The 27,199-nt window shown below is 42.5% G+C and overlaps 1 protein-coding gene and 1 long non-coding RNA gene across 3 annotated transcripts in view; both read right to left on the reverse strand.

Moving 5' to 3' along the window:
* The window catches only part of PIK3R1 (phosphoinositide-3-kinase regulatory subunit 1), a 63,953-nt gene extending 37,448 nt beyond the window's left edge, over positions 1-26,505 (reverse strand). Inside the window, exons 1-2 of one of the 2 annotated variants that reach the window (XM_083465300.1) lie at positions 26,191-26,505; positions 16,172-16,908 (exon numbers count right to left, since the gene is read on the reverse strand). In XM_083465300.1, the coding sequence (XP_083321426.1) occupies positions 16,172-16,505 (334 nt within the window). In that variant the 5' untranslated portion in view covers positions 16,506-16,908; positions 26,191-26,505. The other variant, XM_083465301.1, reaches the window with a different exon arrangement.
* Positions 5,928-16,159, reverse strand: LOC310688768. Its single transcript, XR_014517163.1, has 2 exons — positions 9,689-16,159; positions 5,928-9,506 (listed from the first exon to the last, which is right to left on the reverse strand). It is a non-coding gene; the product is annotated as an uncharacterized lncRNA (long non-coding RNA).
* Positions 26,506-27,199: the final 694 nt, after the last annotated feature.

Raw genomic sequence — 27,199 nt, forward strand, 5'->3', positions numbered from 1 at the left:
AAAGGGTTTACAGTTTGTCTTGTGCAAGCAGTGCTGTCATCAGAGGCCCACACAAAATAACCTGAACACACTGAATGTGCTCTGATAATGGTGGTGGTCTCTGAGCTAGTGCTGGGAGTCACTTGCTGTGGGGCAGATGCCAACAAGGGATAGAGGCAGGATCCTCTCCCCCCCCCCTCAATGGGCTACCAGGAAAGGGCAGGTAGATTCTGCCTTAACAGGTCACTTGCAGAGAGCTTTTCAAATTAGGCAATGTGTACAGATTGCCCCCTGCTGCCATAAAGCAACAGAAAACTCACTTGTGCATTTTAGTCATCAGTTTCCCTACTACGTAGTGGCAACAAGGGTACTGCAGCATGGAATTGGGTCAAATATGGTATCAGGGCCAAACTAAACATTTGCTTAAACACATATCATCTTTGGTCCCGTATAGGTGGCATCTGAATTAGGACAAATATTATGGAGGGCTATCTGGTTTATCGTATTTTGTTTTCCAGTTACCCTGTATGCACATACAGTGCTACCTCGGGTTACATACGCTTCAGATTACATACACTTCAGGTTACAGACTCCGCTAACCCAGAAATAGTGCTTCAGGTTAAGAACTTTGCTTCAGGATGAGAACAGAAATCGTGCTCCGGCGGCGCAGCAGCACCAGCAGGAGGCCCCATTAGCTGAAGTGGTGCTTCAGGTTGAGAACAGTTTCAGGTTAAGAACGGACCTCGGAACGAATTAAGTACTTAACCCGAGGTACCACTGTATATTCAAACCTATCATAGCAGCATCCAAACACATGATAAAAGCATAGCTTGAAACCATGTGTGAAGTAGCCGTAAACTGCTTACCAAAAAGCTCACTGTTAAATTGACAATGGACTCAGTGAGCTGGTTCACATGTAAATGGTGAACTAGCTGCTCATTGTGCCAACCCCCTCCTCTGTGTGTTGCACCAGAAAGCAGGAAGGGGGACCCAGAATGTTGTGAATTGCCCTGATTATTCTGAGAACCTCCCTGAGATCTATGGGTATAGGGTAGTATACAAATTTAACAGCAACACCACCAGCAGCAGCTTAGCACTGATAACTGGATAGTGAGACCAGCAAATCTAGCTGTTCTGTTACTATCGACATTCTTTATTTTCAAAGCTGCTCAAATACTTAAGAAATATTGAGAACAAAATGCCCGCGCTTTCTAAAAGTTTGAAGAGAAAGGTATTCCAGATCTCAACATATTTGACTTAAACGTGTGTTGTTTTTTTTAAAAAAAGCCACACACACAAACACACATCATATATGCCCAAATCCTGAAGGAATATAATCTTGAGCCCAGTACAATAAATTGGAACCACATTTAATCCTACTTTCCTCCAGTAACATTATAGTTTCTTTACACTATAAACACACTCTACCTCAACATTTGGGCTCTCTGCCCTCCCCCACCCCCAGTGTGCTGTAATCTTGCCAGCAGACAAGCTTTGCTTTTAATAAGTTGATCTGCCAACTTAAACAGCAGTCTCCTAAGGCAATCAAATAATGAAACACATGCACAAGTGCTTGCATGTAATCTGTCAGAGGTTTACTCACCCCGACACAAATGGTTTCCTCAATATTAGCTGTTATATAAATGTACATTCACAACCCTTAGGTACTCAAAAAGCACACATATGTTCCATCAATCTCTCATTTACCACTCTTCCTTCTCCTCTTCGTTCCTTCCCCACTTCATTTTTTTGAAGTTTCATGATTTAGCAGAGAGAGAAAGAGATAGAAAAGTCAAAGTACAGAACCTTGTACAGAATCTGTACATAGACAGGAATCCAAAGAGAAATAAGACTTCTATCAAAAAAGGCAACAGATGACGTCAATAGGGGCTGGTAGACAGAGGGAGGCAACTGTTCCGCCATGAGCTCCCCAGCTGTTGTTCCCCTCTGTTGCCACAGGGTTCTAACTCTGGTGCAGTGGAAGATGTTACCCTTCACCAGCGCTAAAATGAGATTCAATTGACAGTCCACTTGGGTTCAGAATGTGGGCTGGGGGTGAGGAATTACTTTGTGCTTCACCTCAGGCAGCAAAATGTCTTGGGCGGTTTCTTACTGTTAAGAACTGATTTGTTGCTTTGTCTCTTCTTCCCTTAGAAACCAAAATAGTGAAATAAATAAATAAAACCTTAATTTGCTGTTTCTGTGGAAGAAATTTCCCATACTGAAGCGACAAGCTGTTCCAACTTTAGAAGAGTTCTTCCACAGTAAGTGTGCGGTGAGAAAAATATAAAACAGTCCCTCAAGTTCTTCACAGGTTAAGAGGGGATATAATCCATTCCAGCTCCTTGCTACATGTACCAGTATAATACTGTATAGGCATCTGCAAATGCACATTTGCTGTCTGTATATGTGCATTTATTTGCTGGTCTGGGCCTTTAAAGTCCTACATGTCCTAGTATTTAAAGGGCTGCTTTCACCCATAGAAACCTGCTCACTAATTTCTTGGTGCTCTTGTCTAAGCAAGTAGCTTCTGGAGAGAGGACCTCTTCCATGATAGCACCCAAATTATAGAACTCCCTCCCAAGAAATATTTGGCTTATGCTTTCTTAGGTGCTGATGCCTTCTGTGTTTGTCCAAGCCTCCAATGGCTTTTACTGATGTTTCAGACTTATTTACTGCTTTGGTCTAGCTTTCACTACTGACCTCACAGTTTTATTTCCTGGTCTAATTTTGCTGTTTAGTGTGGTAGATGTGTTCTTATGATACTGTATTGTTAAAAATGTAAGCTAACTTGCTGCTGTTTGGTAACAGGCAAAATATAAATAAAATGTTTTATGCATTTGCAAAATCAAATTCTGAAGTAATTCAAATTTTTCCTTCAACCACATGAAATCATTCAGAGGTGATTCCACGTGACATTTCTCTACTCATGGAAGCTGCCAAGCGCATAAAGCTGCTTTCACATGAGTTAAATGTGCACAAGTTGTGATCCTACTGTCAGGAGCTCATCCTACACTCGAGTAGGACCCTGGTAGAGACACATACCCAACTGGCATGTTATCTCCCTTCTGGTTGTTCATTCGGGAGCTTCAAAAGCTTTCTTCAGCCCGAACATCACAGTGACCGATGCCAACAGACTTAGGGATCCGTAGAGTCTTCACAGCTTGCGTAACAGACCTCAGCAACTCAGCATTTTGGCTAATCTACTTTATTTACATACAAACACACACACAGCACTGCAACCTGGCTCCCTCTCTCTCTAGCATCAGACAGCAAAAAAATAAATAAAAGGACAATAGTCCCACTTCATGGAACACAGTAACACAAACATCCTGTCTCCATCACTTCCCACTCTGTGGAGTCAAAACGTACACCGTCATGTGATAGACAAAAATCCCATGACTGTAATCATGGAGCAGGAATTCTAACACCTACTGCATTCTAACAGTGTTCTTAGATGGAATCTCCCAAAGGTTTGGGATAAACTTTTGTTTTAGATAAAGCAAAGTACTTCTTTGTGCACCACATAGTCAAACTCGGGAATGTGTTCTCCCGGGAAGCAGTGATGGCTGCCAGGTTGGATGGCTTTCAGCAAATTCATGGAGAAGAGCGCTTTCAATGGCTACTAGCCATGATGGCTGTGCTCTTTGTCCACTGTTGGAGGCAGCAATACTTCCAAATACTAGTTGCTAGAAATCAGGAAGGTGGAGGTGGAGGGGTGGTGTTTCTTGTGCTGATATTCTGCTCCCTGGTTTCCTACAGCTATCTGGTTGGCCACTGTGAGAACAGGTGTTGGACTGAATAGGCCATTGGCCTGATCCTGAAGGCTGTTCTTATGGCTATAGTGCAACCCCACAGTACTTTCTCAGACAAGATTCCCAGGTTAAACAGGCAATCCCGGATAATCTTCGTTGGTCTGATCCTATTTTCACTCACGTTAATGAGGGATTTGGCTGACGACCTTGGTAGGAGGAAGATGACAGCTTGCTCTTTCCTGTCTTACTCTGAACAAATATGGAATATTTGAGAACAAAAAGAAAGTTAAACACACCCTTAGCAAAAAAAATTAAAATGCCGTTTTTAAAGCATTTCAGTGGTAGTTATTTACGAAAAAGATAATTCAACCTTGCAGATTAAAAGGGGCAACATGTGCTTTTATTCTGTCGTGATACAGTCAATGAGAAATGCTGAACATCAGGCAAATAGCACAGACTTAAAAAAAAGTTAATTGGTTCCTTCTCTTACCTAAATATAAAAAAAAAACCTCTAGTTGTGAGTTTTGGAGGAAACATCTGGAGAAAACCCTAGACCAGCCTATAACTGTCTTCCCCCTCTGGTGCTTGTGGGGAGAGTTGCGCCAACGTATGTTGGCAAAAATGCTCAAACATCATAGATATTTACACTATCAAGTTGGGTCTTTTTTTTTTTTACTTCAGTCATTCAAATGGTGGGCATTTAACTTTAACAAACAGCTTATGAAGGAACCTTAATTATGGCCAAGCTCACAAAAGTTACAAACTTGTCTCCCGCTCCATAAAAAAAAAGGGGGGGAGTGCCATCTCTCCCAAATTGCAAAATCTTCCCTGCCTGGAGGCAATTCTTCATCACCAGAGGCAAATAGAAAAGTGGCTATTTACAAATCTGGGAGCTGCCAAGAGGTATCCAGGGTGGAGGCATTAAGGAGAGCATGCCAGTAACCGCTGAGAAGTGATGATGGGACCCTGAGTGTCTCAGTCAGCACTATGCAAGCATATAGTTGTCAATCACCTAGCATTCTGCAGTGATGCCAGCAATACACACTGTGGGTTCCTAGCAGTTGCACACTTACATAGTGCTGACTGAGACATCCCCTGAAGTGACCTCCACCTGATTGTTAGGCACAAGATCATGCCTTCTCTCTCAAAGTGGCCTGCAGTGCAAACACAATTCTGACCAGCAAACAGCCTTATTTGCTGAAAGCTGTCTGGAGTGGTCAAACTAGTCTGTAACCGTTTTAAACGGGTACATTCACTGCAAGGTGCTTTGAAAAATGAGTGAGGACAACTGTCAGTTTATTAACAACAAGGGGTCTTAAAAAGCCCATGGCATATGTTGCAGCTATTACCATCTCACTGGGTACAGGCCCCAAAATTATTATGCCCCATTAGAATTCATTTCTGGACCACAAATAATTAATATTAAAGATTTCTGTTAGCATCAGCACAAAAATATATCCCAGAGAGGAAACTGCAAAAATACAGAACCGGTGGCAGTTAAGGGTGGTTTTTTAAAAAGCTTGTTTTTTCCTTTCTTTTTTTACCATCACTTTGCAGCATCAGTGCACTTGAGGAGGCCCCTTCCTGGATGAACAGAGGTCCTTTAAAATCTAGATATCTGATTTAAAAACAAGTAGCTCTTGTTATGTACCATTGTATGACTGAATATGCATTCCTCGACACTTTCTCCTACTAACAAGCAAGACTCTGAAGCCCATAGAGAGGTCAAGTCTCAGAACTGGATTATGCTAGGAAAAGCCCTCAATAATGCTTTTCATAAAAATGCTTAGGCAGGCTAATTATCAGCTAAATTATTCCGGATTTGGAACAGCCGACTGGATTTGAATTGGCAAGAACTCTAAATCTGTTCTATAGTCCATGTTCAAAAGCTTAAAATCAAACAGCAACCATTTCCGAAGTTTCTCTCTCTCAAGAGAAGAAGTAATCATAATTTATAAAGCAAAGAATAGCCTCCCCCCCTTTAAAAAAAGACATGTACTCATGTTTGCTGTGGCATTCTGTGGCAATAAATTCCATAATTATTGAGAGAAGTTTAGCTTACTTTTATTTGTCCTGAATTTGTGACTGATCAATTCCACTGTACACTCTTATGTTCTAGTGTTTGGAGAGAGAGTATTTTCTCTCTCTCATAATTCTCTCCACACTCTTCATAATGATGAGTTATCTTCTTCCTTTGCCCCCTAAACTCAGCAGCTGGAACTTCTCAAGCCTTCCTTCATAGGTGATGGTCCACATACATCCCTTCATTCTTTTCTCTCTCTCACACACACACAATCGGTTTTCTTGCTATACAATCAGCAGGTGCTGTCAGTGAGCTTTTTGCTATGAACCAAGGATCTCATGAACAATTTCAACCAACTTGAACACCATCAGCATCTATGTGCAATCAGGAACTTTTGTCTCACGATGCACTACTTTGCATGTGCTTAGGCTGAAGTTGATATGAAGCTGCACAGCCATAATGTCTAGAAATATCTCTTTGCTGTCTGCTTTAGTGTTGGGTTAAAAGCATGAGCAGACCCCAGTTTAAATATTAGCTCAGCCACAAACTTGCTAAGTGGCCTTCAGTACAGTTTCTCAAGTCTTAGCATCTCTTCTCATCTGTAGTATGTGGAAGAATAATATTGGTCTGCCTTGTTGGATTTTGGTTGTTGCAAGGACTGCTAAGATTAAGTATTCAAGTGACTGTCTAAAACTGAAGATTTACAGCCTGATACACAACACTGACAGGAAGCTCTTAATCCATTCCTGGCCCTGTCTGGAATTCACATGTTGTCATTGCTCGCTCACAGTTGAGACCAGGATGCAAGCCCCACTTCTCTGAGTATCAGTTTCTCTTTCAACAAAAGACAAAAGCACATGTATGGGGATAGCTCTGAGCTGTAGTAATCAGCACCCTGCTTTCTTACACAAAGGAAGAGCAGTCATTCATTCACTTGGGGAGTCCAGTTCTATGTCTCTTGCTGCTGGTGAGTGAAGAGTCTTCTCCTTGCTCCAGCAAGCTTAATCAGACTGCTAAAACCCTCAGTACTGTTCTCACTACTAACCGTTACAGCAAGGCATGCAAGTAAAAAGAGAGAGACCAGTTTTGACTATGAATTACATGAGCCACAGATGCAAGATAATGAGTTGGGTTTTGCTGCATTTACAGTGCAGGGCAATTATGACTAAATCTCTGCTTGTAACAGAAAGCAATCGCAGTGGCGCAAACTGTGCCGTTCACCTGCTCACCATTCATCATGAGATGTCCTATGATGTTCAGTTTAGCAGGCAAGCAGCTGTGTGAGCTTCTGTACTCACTGTGGCAGTGATTACTTTTGCCTCCAGTGACTTGCACTTTGAGAAAGCAGCATTGTGGGGTTTGCAGCTGGGAGACTCAGATTCAAGAACTGTCTGAGGGTCCACTCTGGGTTTATCCTGAGAAATGCAGTTACAGCCCCATAGATAATAGCGAATGCAGTGGAGGGACTATCGGCAGAAGATCAGTAAGTTGAAGGGGTCAGTTCCCACCCACCTGCTTATTCTTCTCTGTAAACACTGCCCCCTGTATTGGGATGGTGAAGGATTCCCTGCCTTTGCATTGTGAAGGAAAGCTCACGTTCCCGTATACAGTGGTACCTCGGGTTAAGTACTTAATTCGTTCCGGCAGTCCGTTCTTAACCTGAAACTGTTCTTAACCTGAAGCACCACTTTAGCTAATGAGGCCTCCTGCTGCCTCCGCACCGCCAGAGCACAATTTCTGTTCTCATGCTGAAGCAAAGTTCTTAACCTGAAGCACTATTTCTGGGTTAGCGGAGTCTGTAACCTGAAGTGTACGTAACCTGAAGTGTATGTAACCCAAGGTACCACTGTAATGTCTACCTTGGCTCCTTAAGCCACATTATAACTTTAAGGGAGGCACAGCAAAATCACATCCCTGTGTAAAACACAGCTAAATTTTACTACAAATCTCTAAACATCTTAGGCTTATCTAAGCTTGGCTCTTCCTCTATTCCTCATTCCATTTCATTCTAATATCAGCGATGACTAGCCTCCTAATATTTGTATGTGATACATTCAGTGATGGGGGTGGAAATTTTTCCACTACTATATTTTTTCGTGGAAATTTTCCCATTTCTAAAATGCATATGCCAGAAAATTGATTAGTAACACAATGAAAGGATACTATACTATGCAATACTAGTCAAATTACACAGCTCCTGAACTGTATTGTTTCAAGTGAGTCATTCCTAAACACGCATGCATATACGGTGGTACCTTGGTTTTCGAAGTTAATCTGTTCTGGGAGTCTGTTCGACTCCTGAAACTGTTCAAAAACCAAGGTGTAGCTTCTGATTGGCTGCAGGAGCTTCCTGCACTCAAGCGGAAACAGTGTCAGATGTTCAGCTTCCTAAAAACATTCGCAAACTGGAACACTTACTTCCGGGTTTGCGGCATCCGGGAGCCGATTTGTTTGGCAACTAAGCCGTTCGAGAGCCAAAGTACCACTGTATAACAAAGCTAAACACACTGATTTCTAAGCATGCTAAAACTGGCCTAACAAGTTTTTGGTCCCTTCATTCCTTTCCTTAGCCAGTTTTTTGAGTTGTGTGTTAAAATATTTACAAGCATTCAGAGAAGAATAATTTCCCAGTAAAGCTTTGAACGAAGCATTTAGTCAACACTAAGGCTGTCATTCTATTAACATGTGCTGCTGAGCGTAAGGTCAATGGGACTTATTTCTGAGCAGACATATACTGCAGTGCAGGTGTGGTTTACTGACTTTTCAGAAATCAACTACACAGTTCAATTCAAATACTTCGGGGGGGGGGACGACTGTGATATGTATGCAGCGGATTAAATTCCAATGTTGCACTGTGCTTTTAGAGTTTTGTTTGTTAAATAAATGCAAGTCAAACAAACATGCTAACCAACTCCAATCTATTCAGGACATCAGAAAGTTTGCTGGAACCGCCATTCATTGGATCTGTTCAGACAACAAAAAGGCACAGACAGAAGAGCTCTTGGTCTCTGTCGCAGCTGTGGAGTTCCCCTCCCCTTGGGAGCAAGCCAAAAAAACTAAGCATATTTTTTAGAAGCACTGTAAGACCTTTGTCTGGGCTGGCTTCTGGGGTCAGGGTTTAGTCAACATAAGTTTTTTTAAAAAAAACAACCAAAATAAAATATGTTGTGTTTTATTTGATTTTATGCATTGTTATATAGTGCACTATCTTTGTTATAGGGTAGGATGAGAATTTAAAGAATTAGGACATGGCATTTGAATCTTTCTGTTTTGAAATAAAAATTAAAAGCTGGCTGGATTTAATAAAGCAAACCTAACCACTCCTTCAGTACTGTCAGTATAATGCCACAGACTGCATAAGCCATAACCACTGTTAAATACTTAAAGTGCAACACAAATGCCCTTTTCATTCCAGGCTATTAAAATAAGGTAATTCCTCAGATTTCAGCCTTCAGACTGATTTCATGGTAATTCATCATGGACACAAGATTTTAAGCAAGATACACATGCAGAGAGTTTTATGGCCAGCTGCGCTGCAGACATCTGCGTTCTTTCACAAGAAACTGTGTATCTGTAAATGGCATTAAGAAAAGGTTTAAGGGGGCATGGTGGTACAGAATTAATCATTTCTTGGCAAGAAATTAGCAGCTGCAAATGACCACGTTTTGCAAAAAACCAAGTCTTCCTTTATAAGCAAACCCCAAGTGAAAGACTGCTAAACCTATAGACTGTGTCAGCAATGCGCATTACTACCAGTTAAGAATATCCTTCAATTTTGTATTAGAAGTTGGGTTGGATGGGGGTTTGGGGCTGGTATACAATTGTCTATTTTAACACAAGCAAGTGGCCCTAAAAGTAGACAAGACGACAGGTTTTGGCTTTCTTTTAATTTTAGCAGAAGTTATAATCAGATACACTACTAGGCTGGAACCATTAGATACAATATTTAAATAAGATGTTTGTCTTGGTTGGGTGGGGGAAACACACACAAAGACTGGATTCCATTTTGTTACTTTCAATCCATCAATTACTTGTGTTAAATATTTTTGGGACTATGAGTATTTACCAGCAGATGGAGTCAAACAGCAGTCAGAGAAGCTCTGTGGCATTGAGGGGGGAGTGCTGTAGCCTTTTAAAAATAAATAAATCAGTTGTTCAAATGTAACACCAAAAATATGCCAAGCAAACTGATAATTTCATCCCTTTTGTGTGTATATTACTTAAGATTAATAGTTACCTAGAAGTCCTTTGATAAATCAGCTATTTAGCCCTTAAAAACCAACAACTAGTGAACAGAAACTTCCTAAACAGGTAGACATTTTAGGAGGCATGTTGAAATGTCAATCCATTTTTCAACAGTATTAAGTTGTTCAGAAGGTGTATTACCATGTCCATCTATATCAGAGTTTCCCAAACTTGGGTCTCTTATCTGTTTTTGGACTAAAACTCCCTAGCTAGCAGGACCCACCCACCCTGTGGAACAGCCCTCCCATCACATGTCAAGGAGGTGAGTAACTATAGAACCTTTAGAAGTCATCTGAAGGCAACCCTGTATAGGGAAGCCTATTAATGTGTGAAGTTTTATTGTCTTTTTATGCGTGCTAGAAGCCACCCAGAGTGGCTGGGGCAACCCAGTCAGATGGGCAGGGTATAACAACAACAACAACAACAAAAAATGGTAATAATTCCTTCCACTTTTCTTCTTCTCCTTAGGAATAAAACAGCCATATATATTTGTCTGTATGTACACATACACACACATGCATCCACACACCCCTCTTCATTGTGGAGTTCAGAATTGTTAGCATGAATACATTAGCCCTCTTTAGGGATTAACAGTGTCTAACTATACAGAGGCTGCAGGGTTCAGGAAGTCAGCCCCACGTCCCTCCATCCTGACATTCCTGCATTTATAGTGCTGAATGGGCTTATTATCCCACTTCAGATCTTCCTGCTCAATGTGGGAAGGCGCGGGGTGAAGGGGTGGAGCCAACATGTACATCTTTGTGCCTCCTACACAGGTATTTAGAACACCTGAAGAGAACTATTATCTCCGTGGGCAAACATGTAGATATAGCCCATTCTTGGATTTCCTGCACATGTGCAAGTCCATGATGTACAAGTTCATGATGGGATACCAACTTCTCAGCTACTTTGTTTGATTGCTATTTTAGAGTACAGGGATCAAGATACATATTGAAATGTGAGTTAGGGCAGGAGGTTACTTGTAAATGTCACATGTTTTAAAAGCACCTGGCTTTGCAATATATTTCATGGATATACCAACACGTTTGGGGAAACCAAGAATTCCCCACTATCCTGGCTTTAGACAACTGCCTCCCACAGAAGTATCTGTACAAATATTGAAGAGACTTCATATATTATTTCACATCTTTGTAAATAATGCAATAAACTTTTGAAACATTTTCTTTCTGGGTCTGAAAAACAGCAGTAGAGATTTTTCCAAGCTGAGATATTGTCACTTATCTTTTCAGAAGCTTTATTTCAGGAGTAAACAACCAACCCCACTTGCTTTGCTGGGGAATCAGACCAGTAGATTGCAATGCCTCTTAAAAGAAATACAAATATGCTGTAGAATAGGATGCTGTTTCACAGCGTTGAACTGTCAATTTTCAATATTTTACTATCAGTAAAGACTCCTGATATTGTTTATTTGTACAAGTAGCCTCTCTCCCTTGAGGAAGATGTCCCTAGGGATTATCTGAATTCTTCTGCAGGGTGCTCATGATTGCATTTCCCTCTCTGTGCAATTCCCAACAAAAGACAGAATATACATAAAGACCATGCTGTTCAGCTTTGTCGAATGTTGTCAATGGAGAGGTGAAACTCACAAAGATATGTCCTCCCCTTCACCGCTATGTCTCTCCCTCTCCCCCCAAGGTTATTTTGGAAACTTTTTACCTTTGAAAATATATTTCTAATATTAATTGGTAGGGCAACCACCATACCCAAAAATGATTTTGTTTATGTGTGTGTGTGTAAACACATCAAATAACCAATAAACGTCTTAAAGGTTATACAGATTATTATTTTTTTGGCAGGAGGAGTAATAGAAGTGCCCTCCATCTTGCAACCATATGATTATACCAGCACTGATACTCACACAAATGTTTGTGGAGTAGAATAAGCACGGGGGGGGGGGGGGACTGGAAAGGGAAACATACTTTGGGAGGTATCCAACAAAAATTTGCTCAGAATGGATGCATTGAAACGAACAGGATTAAGTTAGGTCCATTAATTTCAATGGGCCTCCTCTGAGCAAAACTTAAAGACCATCCATACTTCTCCAATCACTCCAATTCTCTCCCCCCCCCCCCAGTAATGACCAAGTATAAACAGCACGGTCTACAAAATTTCAAGGGGATGTTCCTAAATTTCAGCCATAAGTGATGGCTATTTGGTTACCAGAGCAGTGTGACAGCCGGTTCCTGTTGGCTAAATTCCTTATGGCTCCAATCTGAAAAGAGAAACCACACCATGTGGGCGAGTAATGTGGTTTCTTCCAAGACCAGCATCCCTGGAAGAAATGATACTGGTGTTTGACATAACCACATGATATGGTTTCCCCATATCACATAATTCCTCTTTCTAGATATGACAATAACAGAAAGAGTTCTAAACATGGGGAAGCAGTAGCACCCATCATTAAGATAATGTTAAATTGGCCCTTACTGTCAAGATGTACTTACACAAGTACACAAGGTCCCACCCTCAGATAATCACTGGAATTCCCAATAACTAATTTTTATTTTAAAAACGGGGGGTTAGAAAGAGGAATTTCATTTTTCTGCAGTAAGGCTAACCACTGTTATTATTTTTAAAAAGTGTTTTGTGGCATCTTAAAGATTAATGTATTTCTTATGTCACATGCTTTTGGTAAGCAAGGTCCACTTCATCAGATGGGTGAAATGTTATCCTAAATTGCTGAATACATGCAAAGGGAAAGGATTGTAAGCAATGAGGTCAAAGGAACATGAAAGGCAAAGTGCAGACTGATACTTATGTTAAAAGCTTAAATGTACCGGTATGTAGAACCATTCACAAAGCAAAACAGTGCTGAAGATAACAAAGATCCTGGAATGGGTAAGCCAGTTACTAATTTGTTAAGTAATTAGGGTGCTACAAAACTGTTACCGGTACTTTAACTGCAAAAGGCTGAGACAAAACTGTTGAAAATAATTATTATTTGTCTTCCACAACCCCTTAAGAGTTTCTATGTTATGTAGCCTATGTTATTTAGGCATACATTAAATTGCTTTGGTTAGCATTATATATTTTAAATCCTAGGTTAGCATAGAGAATTAAATTTGAAAAGGAAAACATTTCTGTTAGCTAATTAAAGCTCAGGCTTCCTCAAACGTAGTGCACAAATTTCAATCACATCTGTTGATTTCAAGATATGTACACTCACAAAGACAAAACACTTGTCTGATTAAGGAAAGAGAAGTGTTCCAAGTATTAAGTTACTAAGTCTGATAAACAAAAGCAGAAACCCCAAATAAAGCTTGTTTTGTTTATGGGAACACATGTTAAAAATAGTTTGGGGGAAAGGTACCATGGTGAACATATCAGTGAGAAACCACAACAGAGGTCTAATCTGTAAACCATACAACTATGTTTTCATTTTCAATTTGACTCCAAGTAGTACAGTAAGAAACATCACTCCTCATGTGCTCCCTCTCCTACTGATGGAGCAGTATGAAAAAGTTAAGCCTGGAAAATATGAACTTGACCAAATACAGTCAAGCAAGCTTTACATCAAGTCTCCTTATAGTCAAAATGCACTCTAATGTGCAGAACAATGGTTTATTATCCTGGGAAGGTTCCTGTTGGTTTGCTGCCCACATTCATCTGGACTATATAAAAGATTAACCATTTCATTATCCTGGGAACAGAATTTCCACTTTTAATAATTTACACTGTGACTCCAGAAGGGGGAAGGCACCAGTGCTGGTATTTAAGCACCCCCCACACCATAGGATCCAAAGGCATTTCTTAATATCTAATATGTAAGGGGAGATTATGTTTTCAACATAGAGCTGTAGGCAGCCATATTGTCACTACTTTGTGGAACACTCACACAGTTGTGAATTATTCCCTCTGTTGTTCTAAAAGAGCTCTATTAAACATGCAAGGTGCTTACATTTGCCATGTGTAAGAAAGACAGCAGATAATACCATGTTACATGTTTCCACTTTCTCTTCTAGTTTGTGGGTATTCTGCACAACAGAACCTCAGAGGGAAATTCATTTATGCACATCCTGCTCCCCAGGGAACGTCAAAGAAGATGGATGTACACAGATGCATGTAGCCAGAGCCACCTCTTGCAATTCAATTCCACTCCACTCTGCCACCTTCCCATCAGCAACTACTTTTCTGAATCAAGCTTTAACATTTTACCATTCTGTACTACTTTGGGATTTTGGTGGGCAGGCGGGATTCAGGGGTCCATGAAAGGCGAAGATGACAAACACTGTTACTCAACAAACAAAACGATAAAGATTCATGTTACGTGAATTCATTTAAAGTAACAAAAATGATTTCCTAGTATGTTACTTGTGTTGTCACACACACACACATGAGAGCTTGAAGAGAGAACATGAAGGACTAGAAGTCACCAAGACTAAGTGTTGCATCCAACTGGCATCTCTCTAATGATGGAAGACTCTCTGATCCATTGGAACCTTCCATCAGGAGAAGATGAGAGCGAGGCAATTTCCAGTGATTCCCATGCCCCCCTGCAAGCACCAAACCATCACCCATGCTGTTCCAGAGGGTCCTCCCAACTCTCTGGAGCAGATATGGGGGACATGGACTGTGGGGAGGTGAAATAATTAGTCAAAACCATCTCCTTCCCAACCTCCTTCTCTTACATGTATATATTTCTTACAAAAAAATGTTGATTGACCTGGTTTTCAATACCAGTATGCCTCAGAGGACAGCAAAAATACATTTAGGCCCAGTCCAAGGCATTTTGCTGTCTGAAGCAAAGGACAAAATGGTGTTTCCCTCAAGCAAAAACCAGCTGGGCCAGCAGTTGAAGCATACATTAACACTGGTGATAAGATGGCATCGTTCACTGCATCTGAGGTAGTAGGCCACATTTGGGAGGGGGGGCAGTGGAAGGACTGGAGGAGTGGCCATGGGCCACTGCAGAAGCATCTGAGACAGTTGCCTCATTCTGCATGATGGTAGGGCTGGCCCCTATTACATTTTAAAACCATGGATTTATCTGAATAAAATTAGTGTACGTTTTCTTAAACATTAAGCTGTATTAGAAGAACTGGCACATGAATACAATCCAACGGTAGCAGTGATATTTCGTTTCCATTTATAGCTGCAAGTAATAGTTTCAGTGAAATGTGTGGTTACTACTACCCAGGTGTTATTGAAAAAGTTATAATTCACGTGCGCAGATCATACATATTGCCAGACTCCCATCAGCCTCAGGCAGTGTAGCCAATAATCTTGGGTGATGGGAACTATAGTTCAGTATCTGGAGGGCACCATGTTGGTGACAGCTGCTCTAAACTGAAATGTTTATTATCTTAGAATTTCCCTGTCTTATGCGTTAGATGAGCAATAGGTTTTGGGGGGGTTGTATTTAGGACACCCCTTCCATACTTGTCTTGAAGAGAACCCCTACTGTTTGCAGAGGATTCTGTAGATTTTCAAGAGCACAGCACTGAAGAGTACTAGCCAGATCTCACCCTAGCTGACTTGACAACATGCCCTGAGACTCAAAAGGGTAAAATGTTAACAGAGGAAATTCGGTAGTACAGTGGTACCTCGGGTTACATACGCTTCAGGTTACAGACTCCGCTAATCCAGAAATAGTGCTTCAGGTTAAGAACTTTGCTTCAGGATGAGAACAGAAATCGTGCTCTGGGGGAGCGGCAGCAGCAGGAGGCCCCATTAGCTAAAGTGGTGCTTCAGGTTAAGAACAGTTTCAGGTTAAGTACAGACCTCCGGAACGAATTAAGTACTTAACCCGAGGTACCACTGTAATGGAAAATGTATCTTTAAAGAAAACTCGTTTGCCGTTACCAACATTCTTACTGAAGTACCACAGGGTTCTCTGGAACACAGTCTGAAGGCAAGTATGCTGAAGTACTTTCCAAAACCATTATGGTCTTTGCTATTTTATGGTCATGCTGCACCAGGGCAATCAAAATGCAAGGAAAACATGAACTCTTTTCTAGTCCAAATAGGAAAATGCAGTTGTTACAAAGTGAACATGGTTTAGAAAAATACGAATAATAATAATAAAAGCTACCAGTGTTCTGACCAATTTCAATGACTTACCGTTTGCAGTATCCACTTAATATTCCATAGAATAAAGGTTTGGACATTGAACCACAATGAGCAGGGGTGGGGGGGAGTCGCTACTAACCTGGTTGATCATTGTCTGTTCCTACTCTTGCTGGACTTGGTGCCACAGGAAGAGGTCGAACAGGACGAGGCTTTGGAGTTGGGGGACAAATCTTTTTTCTTCCGATATATTCTACGTAAGTTCCTGGGAAGTCCCCCCTTTCTCCAGTAGTTTCGTTATAACCATTCAGCCAACCGATTTCCTCAGGTTTCTCTTCTTCCCCGTCATTGAATCCAAGGGCCACTAAAGTACCTTTATTCACAGTTAAAATATCTCCCAGGTGCAAGTCAATGTCTTCCTCTCGTTCTTTTTTGTAATCATATAAAGCTCTGTACTGGTATCCTTCTGCACTCATTTTGGCAAAGGTCTTAACATTCAATTATTTTAGCGAAAAACAGCAACACAGTGCTACTCGGTTTTATTGTATATACAGCGAAAGAAGTTATAAACAGGGGAAGTAACGTGTCAGTTAGAAGGACTGTAACACAAACACATAAGAAGCACCAGAATCTGTGGCTGTACAGCTGAGGCCGTATGTGCGTCTTTTACATTTAATCAGTGAAATTTCAGAAGAGTGGACTTTTATCTATGTATAGACTCCCAGCTAGTTCCTTTTCAGGTCAGCTTGGCACTTATGGGCACAATTTTTCAAGGTGGGCTGAAAATTACTCCTTGCTGCACCTCCTTCTGATGTACTTGCTGAAAAATGTTCACTTTTCTTAAACTTTTTGCGGTGGAGTTCTGCACACATACTTCACCTACGGAGGAAGAAAAAAATTCAGACATGAAATTAATGTAATTACTCCCATTCTCATTGAAGGCCCTAACTATGGTAAGCTTAGGTTCTAGTGGGAAATGTTTCAGAAACAAGTGTGCTGCCACAGAACAAAAATTATAATGGAAGACTTGACAAAACGGACCTCAAACTAGAACTCCAAGGAGGTACGCCAACCCAGAAAAGAATCTACTTGGCACCAAGGGGAAGCTCTTACACATGCACCCCTCTTTTCGTAATATAGATAGGGGGTGAGCACTAACAACTTCAGTGCACATACTGAAAACTAGTTTCCAGTGCGCTACTTCTTGTAGAACTGCCTCTACATTGGAAATCAAGTCCAGTCTGGCGGGACAGAGCAAGGTGGAGCAACATTGCTTGCCTGGCTTCTCACTGAGGAGGTCACGTGAGAGGGGCACGCTGTTGTGGAAATAAGTATGATGTGGGCAGAGAGGTGGGGGCATCAGTTTGACAGCCCCCACACCATGCCACCCTCCCCACCATCTCGCCTCTCTCAGTTACCAGCAGTGACCTCTACATTGGGAAACCAGGTGAACAATGCTTCCACATTCCAGTCCAGGGGTTGCTAGAATGGATAGTTCAGTTGGTTGGAGCATGGTGCTGATAATGCCAAGGTTGCAGTTTCGATCCTCCTATGGGACAGCTGCCTATTCCTGCATTGCAGGGGGTTGGACTAGATGATCCTCAGGGTCCCTTCCAACTCTGTGATTCTATGGGAAGTCCCCCTAATAAGTGCTCATCCTTAATGGCCAAGTCACCCCTGCTCTCTGTTTGGTGCACTTCCACCACCCACCCCTCAGAAATTACTGAATCCCTATTTCATACATATTTTTTTACAGAGGAGCTTAAATATCAGTATCAAACTTTATTTCGGTCACAGACCAGTATAAAACATACGGATAAACTGAACACATAAGACTTAAAACAGGTATGGGATAATGATTAGGAAATAAAAGGTGATTATATCATACATGCTTAAAAAGACAGAAACAGGGGCGAACAGTTAAAAGTGACGATAAGGGAGAGAGCGTGAAGGAGCACAGGTCTTTCATTTTAGGCCTAGTTTGTGGGGCAAACCATCCTTCAACAAATATCCATCATGGCAGAATCTAGCGACTGAGAATGGACAGAGGAGCTTAAGTTCCAAGACAGGAGAAGGCAGGAAAGGTGCTCTAGGGTTCTTATCTTTAAAATCTGCTATAATCCTAGGGGATCAGTGTTCTTCTTCCCACTGGTCTATCTTCTCCAATGCTAAGAGCAAGCATGAGAAAGAGTGAATTAAACTAGGGTGGGTTTAACCCATAGCATCCTCCCAAGCATGCCTTCTTGCTTTGGGGTGGTTCTTTTGAGAAGAAGCACTGCTTGAACACAAATTGATTTTATGCATGAAATCACGTGCCTCCATTTTTTATTCCCTCAGAAACTATACACAGCAAGGTTACAATTTTTCTATGAAGACTTTAACTTACTCCTTTCACATTTTGATGTGATTTCCCACAGCTTTATGTAACTGTACTGAAGCTAGACCACCTAAGGAGCAGTATTTTGTCAGGCTGGGGGAAGTGGTAAATACTTAAATTAGACCTGGAGCAAAAGACGAGGCTTGAACATTTAAATCATGTTGGTGTGATTACGAAGTTAAAAAAGCAATACACTGCTGTAAAATACTATAAATATACACACTAAACACTAGCTTACAGAAATCCAGAACAGTAGGTGCCTTATAAAGTTTTTATTATTTCACCTGTTATTCATTCCACAGCTATAGAAAAAGCTAAATTCAAATCATAATCTAATTGCTGCATTGCTGTACCAACAAGTGAAAGCATTCACTTAAACAGTGAAAACCTTTTAAAGCAAAGAATAAAATGTCTTCAGGGGGCTATGTAATTCTAGCAGGTGAGACTATTTACAGGATAATATTTTTTTTATCCTGCCACTCTGCCATTTGCTGCAAAGTATAATGAATAACGGTTAAGTGAAAATTCCAACTGATGGATGAATTCTGCCAAAGCAATTCTCTGGAAAAAACCTCGCTCTATCCCAGTTGCAGTAGGATCACATAACACAGTTTTTGAAAATCTGTATTTCATGAAGTATGGCTCATGGTAGAATAGACGTGGTACCCAATCCTACATTTTCAAAGTCACAGAAACCATTTACACCTGACCTAATAATTCTAGGATCAAAACTCCTTCAGTAGAGTTAAGGTTCTTACAAAGTCATTCATGCATCAAAAAGCATGAAAATTATGAGTTAAGGAGACAGTTTTGTCTTCTGCACCAAAGGCAGTATACATGTTCCGTGCTGTGACATACTGTGCCTGGGATCAGCTGCACTAAGTGGGGCTCATTTTCGGTGCCCATCAGCTGATGGGAACTGAAACTGAGCCCTGCTTCGTCCATTTGAGCTAAGTGTGGTTCAAATTCCCACTCAGCCATGAAGCTCACTGGGTGATCTTGGGCCAGTCACCATCTCTTAGCCTAACCCATGGGTTGTTGTGAGGATGAAATGGGGAGGAGAACCGTGTACAGTCATACCCTGGGTTAGAGACACTTCGGGTTGCGCGATTTTGGGTTGCGCACCACGCCGAACCTGGAAGTACCAGAACAGGTTACTTCCGGGTTTCAGTGCTTGCGCATATGCAGAAGCGCTATATTGCGCATGCGCAGAAGTGCCGAATTGCGACCCGTGCGCAGGCGCGGTGCTGCGGGTTGCGAACGCTGCGGGTTGCAAACGTGCTTTCCACACGGATCACATTTGCAACCCGAGCATCCACTGTACACCACCTTGATATCCTCGGAAGATAAAGGTGATATATAAATATAATAAATAAATGAAAATAAAATTGGATGTTTGGATTCAAACCACAGCTGCAAATAGACATTATTTAGCTGTAGCATGCCTTTGAAGTTATCGCCTGATGTCACAATGGGACAAGTGAGCACCTCCCACACCTGGTCAAGGTGACCTGCAGAGGATGGTGGAGGTTTGGATCTGGTCCACCAGCCAGACAAGGTCCCCTGCCCCTGTCCTACATGGTCCTCAAGTTTCTGGGTGTTGGAAACCAAAGAGCTTTCTAATGTGTCTCCTGAATTTGTTCTTAGGACCTGGCCTGGCTTCACACATCATGGTAAACTATGGCTTACCATGACTGCTCATATTGCATCTACTCTGCTGCTCCCTTTGCTTAGCACAGAGAAAATAAATGTGAACCAGGCCTTAAATTTGTTTCTCTCCAAACAAGCCACAAACAGAAGCCCAGAACAAACCTTGGCTTCTGCTCATGGCTCATCTGAAGACAAGGAAAGCATGAGTGCTGGTTCACATGTAACATATAGACAGCACTCTACTTTGTTCCAGCCCAGCTCAGTAAAGGAAGGAGTGTGACGGGCATGATTTGTGGTATGCCATGGTTTGTTACTGACCATGGGTTACTGTTCTGTGAAAATAGGGCCACCATAGAAATGTGGAAAAATTAGAAACAAAATAGAATCTCACACAAACAAAATATTGAAGCTCTAGATACGGAGATCCAAAATAGTGATGGTACCACTGTTAACCTCTTTCCTCCTACATCCAGCACTTTGCTTCTCTATATACAAATAACTTCTTACAAAGATTTCAGTGAAGACAACTGTACTGCTATTATCACCAACTGCTCCATTAATAACACTGGTTGAATGATTAATGATGACAGATACCTGATGATTGTATTAGTGAGTTCACAGGAAGAAGAGGAATTATGTGAAGAAACTTGTAGCACAGATGGCTTCACAAGCAATAGCAATGACAGATTCAGCAGCATCAGAGGATAAAATATGGGGAAATATTTCTCAATATAACCGATGGTTACTAATGGATGTAAATGTTTACTAAAAGTTATCATCTTTTTCTCTATCTAGACCTGCAATGTGCAGTTATGTATGAATGAAGAAAAATGGAGCACAAAGTGCCATATCTCTGTCTACCGATGACTGGCAAATATATTGGAAGTAATGATAACAGGACCTTTGGTTCTCATGATCTTAAAAAAATGGGATTTTACACCATGTTTACTCTTCCATGAGCCATGCTTCATAATATATGGGGGGAAGTGCCTTTTGATCCCCTACATCTCCAATGCACTGAGGAAATGTTGGTGAAGACTAATCAATAAGGACAACCAATCATCATCCGTCAACAGAATTATTTTCATGCATGTTGTCATTTGGCTGTGTGACTGTAAGCCAAGTGTAAAAGAGCATTCCTGTGCATATACACAACGTCAAGAAGCAGCTCTGCACAAGTCGCCATCTATCAATGTACTTAAAAGGTGAAACTATTGGAAAGAAAGAGGAGAAACAGACCTGCTGCAAGTACAGTCCCTTCCCAAACTCCTACTTTGGTTATGTTAGTTGGGTATACTGACTGCTTAAAGAAGAATTACATTTGAGAGCCAGTAAGCTCTGTTACAAGTGCCTATCTCCCCCCGCCCCTCTTCTGTCATTCTGTTACACTCCTCACTGCAAAGCTGCCCCTTTGATTCTGAAGATGCCACAAGTTATCAACCATCCAAAGGCACCATGTAGTGTCTCTACAAAAGCTCTTCTCCCACAGTACTCCAGCTTTTCTGCTGTACTTAGGAACCCACGAATGAACATGCAGTATCACTATATGCTAAATTTCTCCACTCTCTGGTATCTGCAAAAAGAACTTGACAGGAAGGGGAAATGATGCATTGAAAGAATTGATATGCTACAAGGGTGCCAGCTCCTGGGGGCTGAGGCACTGTGCCCCCCGATCTTGCACAGCATCCTGATGTCGTGCAACATCGCATGCACGTCAACAGGATGTCGCATCAGGTCCCCTCGATCCTCCGGAGAAGGTGGCGCCTCCAAGTCGCTTGACAAATGCAAAAACATCTAACAAAGCCCACCACCAAAACTCAGGGGTAAACCTCTTAGTAAGGAAAAAATATGCATATCAGTAAATATATTTACTGATTACACTCAGTAATAGAAAAGAAAACCACTTTCTATAGATACAGCACGCAGAATTTTGCACAGCATTGCCACTGCACCTATGGGATTGTGCTATTGCCCAGGCATCAAGCTGGCCTAGAATGCTGGTCTAGTTAAACCTTTGATCTGATCCTGCAGGGCTCTTATGTACTGGTGGAAGCTAGCCAAACATCTTACATTGGATTTAGACTCTTGGAGTATAGTGATGGGGAGGTAAGGTTATGTGCCTCAACATGCCCGCACTAAGGAACTGAACACTTCGGCATTGGCTATGAAAGTCTACTAATAACTCTAGAACTTTCACACCTATGCCTAGGAACACATCTGGAACTGGAAACAAGGGGGAATGCACCGTAAGTATTAATTAAATTGTTCTACAGTGATTTCTGTGTACATTGTTTCCGTCACTAATTCTTGCAACAAACAAGCAAGTCCACTTAAACACACCTTGACTTGAGAGTCTGGAACATCGCCAACACTCAACTAAATATATACACAACCTGTGCCAGAAAATTAACACTTCTCCAAATATCTCAAATGCTTTGAAATATTTATTATCATGCTAAGAAATAGTTTCAGCTCCACAAGCGCACAAGTGTGTGAGGAGGCCTACTCACTTTGTTCTCATTGCCACAACCATTTTGGCACACTGCCAATTAAGAGTTCTTCTCTAAACACTGTAAAATGTGTCTAGTTTGACCTATTTCCCCCCTCCCCACCAGTAGAGAAAGATAGCACAGCCCCTCCACCCACTCCAACAAACTTTAAGTGAAATTTGAAAAGGGCGGGTTGCACCGTAGATGCAATACAGCAACAACCCCCTTGAACCTCAGGCTTGACAATGGGTCACATGGGAAGCAATTGCCCCAAGTTGCTTTGTTAAGTGCTGAACTTCTTTATACTCATGTACTAATGTATTTCCCAAATGCAGAAGTTTCATTTTGCCTTTTTGTTATCAGCCTGTACAAGTCTGTATTGGAAATCAGGGCCAAGCAATGGTCTTGCCCAGCAAACCTCTAGCTGTTAAGCCTATTATCCAAGACAGCAAACTGATGGATCTTACCAACACAGCTGCCGTGCTCCAGTACTTCCATAATACAGAAATACTGCAGTATTTATACCAGCAAGGTACAGATAGGGTACAGATCAGTCTCTGGTTTGCAGTTAGTTTGAGAACAGGAAAGAATCTCTCAGGATAGACTCAACTGTTTCCTTGACCAAGACATTTTAGTATGAGTTTTCTGCTTCTGAAGTTGTGCTGAAGAGCTATTTGCTCTGCCTAAGACATCTTTATGACCTTACACATTAAGCAATAACTTTTTAAAAGAACTATTTACTTGTTACATTTATTCTTTGTGCTATTAATGTGTTCCACAAGCCAATCACATTTTAAACAAAATTAAAACACTGTCTCCAGCCATTATTGTAAACAGTCCTGTACTAATTATAGGAGCTTTTAAAGAAGTTAGAATGCAATTCTCTGCACATCTATTCAGAAGTAAATTCCATGAAGTACAGTGGGGCTTACTCCCTTATAAGTGATTACAGCATTGCAGGACAATCCAAGTACTATATGCAAACATTATTATGATCTTTTAAATAAAGTGGAATTGGATTTGCCTGATCAAGAAGCAGAATGCCCATTAAATTTACGTGGTCCAGATTTTATCCTTCTGTAGCTTACAGGTTTTAATCCTGAGGAGTAATGGGATTCTTTCTTTATAGCAGTCTCTCTACCTCAGAACAGTATACAGTGGTACCTCGGGTTATGTACTTAATTCGTTCTGGAGGTCCATTCTTAACCTGAAACTGTTCTTAACCTGAAGCACCACTTTAGCTAATGGGGGTCTCCTGCCGCCGCACGATTTCTGTTCTCATCTTGAAGCAAAGTTCTTAACCTGAAGCACTATTTCTGGGTTAGCGGAGTCTGTAACCTGAAGAATATGTAACCTGAAGTGTATGTAACCCGAGGTACCACTGTACTCTAACTGTAGAAGTCATTCCCAGCTCTTCTGGCCATAATTATTTAACAAACTGGTACCTTACACTTGCAAAGCATCTGTTCTACTACACAAATTTTTAGACTTTGCATTCATTCCTCAAAAAGCTTCACATTAAGACTACAACTGTGTACTTACTGAAACAGAAGTAAGTTTCAATGAACTCAACAGAACTTGCTACCGAGTAGACAGGCACAGGATTGCACCTGTGAGTGTCATGGCCTTAAGTTATAATAGCTCCTCCTGTCGGCACCACAGAGATTTTACCAGGGTGTTGGTTTTTTATTTTGTTTTTTGTTCCCTTACACATCCAATTAATTGGTCTGTATCCAATAGGTTCTACGCACTGTAGACCTATTGAAATTAATAAATAAGTTAGTCAAGTTTATCAATTTCAATGGGTCTACTCTGAGTAGAGATTATGTTGGATAGAACCCAGTGTCTTCATTTTTCACACTATGGGTACCACACACTGGATTTTTTTCTGTTGATGAATTAATAAAAATATAACCCAGCAACACACATCATGTGAAAATGCAGTACCTTGCTTAATTCCTTTTGCACTTGAATAGCAAGAAATTTCTCTGCCTATTCAAATGGTTCTATGCATCTTATACCCTCTTTTTTCAGTGTGGGCACGTTTTAATCCAATGCTTAGAGGCAAGGATTTGGCAGCAGAAAACACAAGACTTTCCTCTCCCCTTCCTGAACTCAAATCCTTCAACCAGCCATTTGTTCCTCCAGAACCAGACACTTTCCATTTCCAGGAAAGACACAATACACTAATAAGAACTATTTTTTCTAAAATGCCACCAGTAAATCCCAAAGCAAACACAATGCAGCACTCAAGGATAGCACAAGAAGTTCGCTTAACAGCTCATTACACTTCACCAAAATGCAGCTTTGGCAGCACAAGCTTCATATAATATCAGGGCTATGAATTCAACAAATTGCATCTGTGCTTCACATTGCATCTAATTAAAACCAGTAAGTCTCCCTGTGTATTCCTGATAGGGTAGTAAGAGTTTGCTTACTTATTTATAAGAGAAATTTCAAAATTTCAAAATAGTAAAGACAATACATGTAGAAAAGAGCAAAGTTATGTTGAACAACATTATGCAAATTCGGTACTTATAATATGAATACATTATAGGAGTGCGGTGGGGAGGGGGGTTAGCCTTCCGATACATGATTAAAATTCCTATCAGGAAAATGGTGTGAAGCAATTTTCCAGATTAACTTTCGTGGATTGCTCACTTATCCAGAGAATGAGATTTTAGTGTCAATATTTAGCCAGCTTTATTTAGCATCAACCAAGTCTAGCACCTTGTGCTCCACTCTTGCCGTTGCACACTGTCTAGACCAAGAAGTGCCATGCACTCTTTTGATTCGCTTCCCCACATAAGCCAGCAGTGTGGACTTCCTCACGCAGCACAGCCGCTGTGCAAAGTCCATAAAATCACCAGGGGAGGCAGAAAAAGAAAGAAAAAGGAAACGTGTTCAGATTTTGAAATATAAAGTCAGCGAGAGGGTTATTCCTTCCGGGTTTTTCAAACGACCTGTAGCCGATTGAGAATTCGCCTAACCGCGATGCATGCAGTTCAGCGCAGCTTCAACTCTGTCGGCCGCCACCAGCACCCAAAAAAGGAGGAGACGAGGCAGGGAATACGAAATATTTAACCCGGCAATTCCTTCCTTCCTCGCACCCTTCCCAGTTCCCAGACCTTGAGAGTGGAGGGCACCTAGGCTGGTCTGGGGCTGAGGAGCGGGGCTGCTATAAAATGCAACCTCCTGCAATCCTGAGCGCCCTTTCCCAGAGAAAGCATTTTTCTCTCCTTCGCAAGAAAACCAGCTGGCGCGGGGATCGGGTCCCGCTGCTGCAAGGACGCCGCTCCGCTCCAGTTCAACTTCCTTCAGCCAAGCCAGCTGGGCAGGGGAGACGGGAAATGAATGCAATGCAAGGCTTTGCTTGCTTGCCTGCCTGCCTGCCTGCCTGCCTGTCACCGGGAGGGGAAGAAGCAGGAGCCGCGCGCAAGAGAGAGACAGCGAAGCCCCCCTTCAGGCGGCAAGAGGCCTCGCGCCGCCGAACAGGATGTCTGCAGCGCGCGGCCAAGCGGCGTCCCGGCCCCGCCGCCGCCGCCGGACTCCCCTCCGCACGCTCGCTAGGCCGGCAGCAGCGAGGCAGGGAAGGGAGGCGGGCGGCGGCGAGGGGACGGCGACGCGGGAAGGAAAGGCTCTCACCTTCGGCTGTCACGCACCCGCCCGGGCTCCAGCCGCGCGCCCTGCAGCGAAGGGAGAGAAGCCGAGCGCGCCAAGCCTCCGTCTGCGCCTGCTGCTGCTGCTGCTTCGCCGCCGCCGCCACAGCAGCCCTCGCTCGCCGCCGCGCTGCTTCCTTCGCCTCAGCCCCAGCCAGCCAGGCAGCCCGAGCCCAGCGCAGCCTGGCGTCCCTCCCAGCTCGCCTCTCGCCCCGCCTCCGCTCCCTCACCCCTGCCAACCCGCGCCAGGCCTGGGGGACCCAAGCGCCGCCTACCCGCCCAGCCAGGCTGCAGCCTCTCCAGCTTGCTCTCGCTCTAGCCGCCGCCACAGCTGCCACCGCAGTGGCCGTCCGCTTCCCCTCGGGCTGCTTGGCGGTTCCTCCTCGCGGGCCGAAAAGGTTCCTCTTGCTGCAGCCCGCCCCTCTCCGTTCGGGACGCGGGCCGGAGGAAAAGAACCGGCCATTGACCCGCTGAGATGACAGTGAACGATATGGAGGGGGGAGGAATTTTAGGGGTGTGTGGAAATCCCCAGCGCGCGCCAAGGGGATCGTAGACCAGCCAGGCGCCTCCCCCCCCCCCCCCCCGCTCAGACGTTCCTTTCCTGCAAAATGGGCGCCTGGCCACACCGGATTCTAGGCTCCACATCACACGATTTTTGCACCCTCATTGGTCTATCGAGCCCCTTGATAAGGCTGCCAGCTTTTTCTCTGGTAGGCTCCTGCGCCTTTCACAACTATCTGCCATTTGCACGCCTCTGTAAAAGGGTGAGGGGGCTCCAGGTGGCGTCCATAAGTTTCATCCAGCATCATAGGAGAGCCAATTCGTAGGGGCTGAGGTCCCTTCGGCCCACCCAATAAAATATTTGAGGGGGCCACCCCCCACAAAGTTGATGGGCATTGGCATGGAAATAGTGTGCATGTGCCACATCTTGTGATCCGTTATGCAGGACAGGGCTTACCTGCCTCACCCCCTAATATTTTATTCAAGTTGGCACC

The sequence above is a fragment of the Podarcis liolepis genome, assembly GCF_965112155.1.
Source record: "Podarcis liolepis genome assembly, chromosome: 11".
Taxonomy (NCBI): domain Eukaryota; kingdom Metazoa; phylum Chordata; class Lepidosauria; order Squamata; family Lacertidae; genus Podarcis; species Podarcis liolepis.